This window comes from Hyla sarda, chromosome 3 (genome assembly GCF_029499605.1).
Source record: "Hyla sarda isolate aHylSar1 chromosome 3, aHylSar1.hap1, whole genome shotgun sequence".
Classification (NCBI taxonomy): domain Eukaryota; kingdom Metazoa; phylum Chordata; class Amphibia; order Anura; family Hylidae; genus Hyla; species Hyla sarda.
Genome location: NC_079191.1, coordinates 43,473,931 through 43,480,874, shown reverse-complemented (window position 1 = coordinate 43,480,874; position 6,944 = coordinate 43,473,931). Strand labels below are relative to the sequence as shown.

Below are 6,944 nucleotides of genomic sequence, written 5' to 3'. Positions count from 1 at the left end.
AACAATAGCATGTATATTCTTTACAATGATGACTGTGCATCATAATATATATTTATATATTGTTTCCCAACCAGGGTGCCTCCAGGTGCTGCAAAACTACAACTCCCAGCATGCCCGGACAGCCTTTGGCTGTCCAGGCATGCTGGGAGTTGTAGTTTTGCAACATCTGGAGGCATCCTGGTTGGGAAACTATATATTTTTTTTTTTTTATAAAATATATATAATAAAATTTTATATACAAATTTTTCTCATTTTTTTCCCCCAATAATATATATATATATATTATATATATATATATATATATATACACACACACACATTTTATTTTTTCTAAGGATTGACCAGACTTCTCTGTCCAAATCCAGTCTTAGCTTTGCAGTCAATAATTGCAATTATGAAAAAAAAAAAAAACTGAACATGTGAACAGACTAAAACCCTCCTAATGCTATGGGTAGCAGAACACACATGCGGCTGTGCATGGTAATGGGAGTATTATCCAGGGACACACACCCCCCTCCCACACCCACCCTCTACAGACATGCACATGGAGACTGACATGACATCACCCTACATAGGTAAAAACCTGGCTATATGTTAGTAACGGTGGAAACATGCAATTGACCCCCCCCCCCTTTCCTAAACTAAACATGCATTTTGGGGGAAATCTCTGAAACACAAAGCCCTAATACAGTCATCCCTTACCCATACATGATGCAATACAAACAAAGAGTATATTGCTATGTAATGTCACCTTAAGAATCATGAGGATTTTTTTTTTCTTTTAGGATGCTGCACCTTTGGGTTGCACATAGTAGTGAAAAACATATCAGGGTTACTCCCCCCTTGCATACAACATGCAACTTGGAAATGTAAGATATAGCAATACCAGGTCACCATTGGAGTTAATAGAAGTAAAATCAGACTTCGACCCACCCCCTTTACTCCAATATGGCACATGTATGAAACCAGGACACATTTTGCACCCCAAAATAAAAAAGTGCACATTATATTAATAGAATCCCAATACAATCGCCCCCGCCACCCCCCCCCCCCCCAGACGACCTACAAACACACTGACACCACAACCAGTTTCTATCAGTTCCAGCTGATTTATTAAAATCATCAAGATACAGACTTTCAGCATTAGGAAAAACAGGCAAAAGATGTGGAGACAGTGCACAAGTCTGTTTATCCATCATTTGCTATAAAATATGCAGATGGTCTGTATTCAATTTTTTTTTTCCGAATTATATTGCACATTTTTTTTTTTAGAAAACCTTTTATTATGTGCCTATTTTTTGTTTGTTTTTTTATTTGATTTTTTTTCTGCCTAAAAATCCAGCATCCAGTTTCGTAACTAAATCAGGCCCCATCCACATAATCACAGCATATGATATACATAGAATCCTACTATATTACAGTACATATACAAGCTTCAAGCTAACAGCTCTGAGGTCTAGGTCACCATTTCAATAAATCTTTACCTACAAATATTGGACAAATCTGAACTATAGCTGTACAAAAAAAGTGTTTGTTTTGTTTTTTTTTTTAATCACAAGGCCTTAATTAATTAATTTATTTTTTTTAGATGCAAGGATTTTTTTATTTTATTTTACTTCCATTTTAATCCTTAGATCAGGACATCATTGTATCAACATTATTTACTTGCATGCTAAAAAAAAACAAAAATTAAAAACAAAAACATAGGAAGTGCCTGAATGTCCCACTGAACAACAAAAACAATAAACAAAAAGACAGCAGGAATGTTCCCTTTTTTTTTCTTCTTCTTCTTTTACAACTGTACAAAAATACGCCTGAAAATATTTTAAATTTTTAAAAAAGACTGAGGTCTGACATGTATCAAAAATGTTTCAATACCTTATTTGTTTGTTTTGTATTGAGGTCTGGGTTGTCTGAACTTCAAGGAGGTATTAAGGGAACAAGGTAGAAAAAAAGTTGGCAATTTTTGCAAATCACATTGTGAAACTGTAGACGCTATTTTTGTTTGTTTTTGATTTTTTTTTTTTTATGTTGATCTGAGAAAAAAGTAAAAACTCCTGATTTTGAGATCAGTTCACAGTTAAGTGTAAGGTTGTCCTGTTTTTTGTGTTTTTTTTTGTTGTTTGAGCTCCCTGCAGTTAGAAAAAAAATTAGATGCATAGAAGAGATCAGTTTTCTCCCTCCAAAAAAAGGTTGCTGTTGTTGCAAGTCTTTTAGGTGTATAGAAAAAAACAAAAAAAACAAAAACTAATTACAATATAAAAAAATTACAATAAAATACACAAATGACCCCCTTGAGAATCAGCTCAGCTGCCAAGAAATTTACATTTCTACACATTTTTCCAGACCGTTGATCATCCTCAAAAAAAACAAAAAAAACTCATCATCTTGTTCTTCTTTGCTACTCTTTACAGTGAAAGCCAGAAATCACAGGCAGGGAAAGTAAGTACCCCCCCTCCCCATGAAGGTCTTCAACCCACCCCCTTTTTTTGTGTGTCTGTTCAACATTCCCATCCCCAAAAATATTAATACAAAAAATTACAAAAAAAAAAAAAAATGTCAAGGGGAAATCAGTAGGTAAATACCAAGTCTGAAAAGTTGGCTTCCAACCAGTCCCCTGCGATCATCTCGCTGAGTTCTGGGGTGCAGTAATCTGGAAAGTCAAAGTGGGAGCCAAGACTGCCCTCACTGCTGCACGAATCTAAGTCTTTGTCCACCAGGGAGAGGCAGAGGTTTCCTGAATTGGAGTTGCCCAGCTCGGTGGCCTGAGGGTTCTGGGTGAAGTTTAAGCTCAGATCAAAGAGGAGATCATCTTTGTCACTGCAGGAGGAGGATGATGAGGTAGTAGTAGTAGTAGTGGACAGGATGCGGGATGGTGCCAGGGTGACGGTGGGTTGTGCTGTGCTGGGTTTGGTGATGTTTTTGAAGTTGTAGTAGAGTCTATTGGTGGAGGAGGTGGTGGTGGAGTTGGCATGGATGCTGGTGGCATGGCTCACCTCCTCGTACATGCTGGCACCTTCTGTGGACTCTGCAGAGGAGCTCAAGGTGGGACTAGCCGGCACTTTTGCTACATTGTATGGTCTGAGTTGCTCCTCATCTTCCTCCTGCTTTATCCTCATCTGCAGCTCATCCTCCTCTTCCTCCTCCTCATCGTCATCCTCATCCATGAAGACACACTTAACCGCCTTGGACACCTTGAGATTGCCAAACACATAGTCGTCCATCCCAGAGTATTCCTGCGGGGACTTAGCCCCGGGTTTGCTGCTGGTTTTCAGCTTGGAGGGGCATTTCTTGGCGCTGCTGCTGCTGCTGGAGCTTTTGCTGCTGCTCTTCAGGCTGCTGCCTCCTCCAGAGGGGCTCTTCTCCGGGGACTGTCCCAGAGATTGCTTGGCAGAGGCATCCAGCTTGGGTTTTTTCCTGGGTCTGTACTTGTAGTCGGGGTAGTCGGCCATGTGTTTGAGCCGGAGCCTTTCCGCCTCCCTGATGAAGGGGATCTTCTCGCTGTCATTGAGCATTTTCCAGCGCTTGCCCAGTCTCTTGGAGATCTCAGCGTTGTGCATGTCCGGGGATTGCTCCATGATCTTTCTCCTCTCGATCTTGGACCATACCATAAACGCATTCATCGGTCGCTTAATGTGACCGGTAGCCGTTTTGCACCAGTCCGGGTCACTTTCATCCAGGGCTACCGGGCTGCCAGCCATGAATTCCCCCTCCTCGGTGTCCGTGGGGTGGCTGCTGTCCAGGTCCAGGCTGTCCACTTGCTGCACCATGGTTGATGCTCCTTATCGAAGTGACTAGACTGCAGCCGCTCTCCCGAGCGCTCCTTCTGCTTGAAAACTTCCCAACGTTACTAGTTATTAGAGCGATTCATATGCATTACGTCACCGTGCCGACGACCAATCACAGCGCGCGGGCACGCCCCTAAGCGGCCAGACAGGCCCCGCCCCTAATTCACCATTGGCTGACAGATCTTACTGTGGGCGCGGCTTAAGAATCAGTTTAAAATAAAATAAAAAAAAAGAGCGTCAAAAAAAAGAGCGTCTGCAGCGGCTTAACTCTCTCCACGCCGTCAGTGTCTACTGATAATAAGTCTATAGGCGCTAGTGATTATAGAGCGATGCATATGCATTACATCACTCCCGGACGGGCCAATCAGAGTGAAAGGTCTGCACGCCGGGACACGCCTCCCTCACCGGGCTAAATCCTTTTAGGGGGCGTGGCCAAGACGGACGTTCTATGGGGAAAAGAGGAAAAAAAAAGAAAGCTAAGTAACCGCTGGAGAGCGTCTGCGGGAGGTTAACTGTGTGCGCGCCGGCGTGGACTAGAAGGAAGGGGGGATTAGTATATATAGGTGGATACAGCAGCTGCAGATCTGGTGGGGTATATAGGAGCTGTCTGGGGGAGCAGTGTCTGTGGCTGGGTTGTGTGTGGGAGGTGAGGAGCCGGTACAGTGTGGCATGGAAAAGGATGCACAAAAGATGCAACATTCTACTGGCAGGGAAGCAGCCTTACTTACATGCTAATGTATCCAATCCTGTGCTTCTCAAACAGCTGCAAAACTACAACTCCCAGCATGCCCTGACCGTGCACATTCACCTGAAAAACTACAACTCCCAGCATGCTCTGACAGTGCACATACACCTGCAAAACTACAACTCCCAGCATGCCCTGACCGTGCACATTCACCTGCAAAACTACAACTCCCAGCATGCCCTGACAGTGCACATTCACCTGCAAAACTACAACTCCCAGCATGCCCTGACAGTGATCATTCACCTGCAAAACTACAACTCCCAGCATGCCCTGACAGTGATCATTCACCTGCAAAACTACAACTCCCAGCATGCCCTGACAGTGCACATTCACCTGCAAAACAACAACTCCCAGCATGCCCTGACAGTGCACATTCACCTGCAAAAAAACAACTCCCAGCATGCCCTGACAGTGCACATTCACCTGCAAAACAACAACTCCCAGCATGCCCTGACAGTGCACATTTACCTGCAAAACTACAACTCCCAGCATGCCCTGACAGTGCACATTCACCTGCAAAACTACAACTCCCAGCATGCCCTGACAGTGCACATTCACCTGCAAAACTACAACTCCCAGCATGCCCTGACCGTGCACATTCACCTGCAAAACTACAACTGCCAGCATGCCCTGACCGTGCACATTCACCTGCAAAACTACAACTCCCAGCATGCCCTGACAGTGCACATTCTCCTGCAAAACTACAACTCCCAGCATGCCCTGGCTGCACATTCACCTGCAAAACTACAATTCCCAGCATGTCCTGAAAGTGATCATTCACCTGTAAAACTACAACTCCCAGCATGCCCTGACAGTGCACATTCACCTGCAAAACTACAACTCCCAGCATGCCCTGACAGCCTTTGTCTGTCAGGGCATGCTGGGAGTTTTAGTTTTGCAGGTGAGTTTGCACTGTTAGATTGTTGTGCATTGCAGAACTTGAGATCACGTCCTGACCTAGTTTAGTTGTAATGCTGAAAGTAGTAATTTTGCAAGAGACAGAGCATGCTGGGAGTTGTAGTATTGCACTGTGTCACCATATGTTGCCCCTATGCAGATGGCCAATGACCTCCATAATACACAACTGCTGGGGAGCCAAAGGCTGTCAGGGCATGCTGGGAGGTGTAGTTGCAACAACTGGGGAGCCAGAGACAGGCAATGCTGGGAGTTGTAGTTCTGCAACCACTGGGGAACCAGAGACAGGATATTTTGGAAGTTGTGGTTGCAACAACTGGGGAGCCCGAGGTAAGACATGCTGGGAGTTGTAGTTGCAACAGCTAGGGACCCAGAGACAGTCAGGACATGCTGGGAGTTGTAATTCTGCAACCACTGAGGATCCAGAGACATGCTATGCTGGACATTGTAATTGCAACAGCTGGGGAGCCAAGGACAGTTAGTACATGCTGGGAGTTGTAGTATTACAGAATGTCACCATATGTTGCCTCCATGCAGCACCGCATGCAGATGGGCAATTTCCTCTTTGATATACAACTGCTGGCAAGCCAAAGGCTGTCAGGGCATGCTGGGAGTTGTAGTTTTGCAACCAATAGGGAGCCAGGGATAGGACATGCTGGAATTTGAACTTACAACAGCTGGAGAGCCAGAGAGAGTTAGGGCATGCTGGGAGTTGTAGTATTTCAGAATGCTGCCATATGGGGCCTCCATGCGACATTTTAGGGGAGATTTGATGCACTGTCTTATAGCAAGATTCTCTTTGTTGCCCATAGCAACCAATCACAGTTCAGCTTTCATTTCTCATATGTCTCTGGTAGAATGAAAGCTGAACTGTGATTGGTTGCTATGGGCAACAAAGAGACAGCACGATAAATCTCCCCAATGTTTATATGAAATTTCCTCCATAATAAGCAACCACTAAGAAGCCAAAGGCTGCCAGGACATGCAGGGTTGTAGAGACAGGGCATAGTGTGGAGCAACTGGGGAGCTCAAGGCTGTCAGGCCATGCTGGGAGTTGTAGTGTTACAGCAGTTGTGGGTCTCATGTAGATTGCTATATGAGGAATTGTTTCTTGTCATATGAGTAATGGTGGGTAAACCATGAGTATGGACCCCGCACAGCACAGCGGCCCATGGAGTCTCTGCCGGTCTGTATAAAAGCCCTTTGTGCCGCCATATGGTGCCTCTGTGCTGCACCATATGCTTATGGGACATTCCCTATATAATATGGCATGCATTAGGGCAAGGCACAGCGATCCCCCTATGGCTATATTCACACAGTTTATTGACACCATAACAGCAGAATTGTAGCAAAAATTCTTTTTTTTTTTTTTAAATTGGAAAAAAAAAAAAAAAAGTAGAATTTCTCTTCAGTTTCTTGGTCATATCAGCAATAAATCACGATTTGACCTGACCATGAGAATGTATCCTGAGGTATGTTCACACTACGGAATTCCT

At 44.2% G+C, this 6,944-nt stretch overlaps 1 protein-coding gene across 1 annotated transcript; it reads right to left on the bottom strand.

Annotated features, from left to right (window-relative positions):
• Positions 1–1,227: 1,227 nt before the first annotated feature.
• On the bottom strand, positions 1,228–3,949 carry SOX11 (SRY-box transcription factor 11). The gene has a single exon (XM_056563067.1). The coding sequence runs from the start codon at positions 3,768–3,770 to the stop codon at positions 2,571–2,573; it is 1,200 nt and encodes a 399-aa protein (XP_056419042.1). The 5' UTR covers positions 3,771–3,949; the 3' UTR covers positions 1,228–2,570.
• Between the last annotated feature and the right edge of the window lie 2,995 nt (positions 3,950–6,944).

What these genes read in the sequence shown, in the direction of transcription:
- SOX11 (XM_056563067.1), bottom strand. Translation starts at nt 3,770, where the DNA reads ATGGTGCAGCAAGTGGACAGCCTGGACCTGGACAGCAGCCACCCCACG.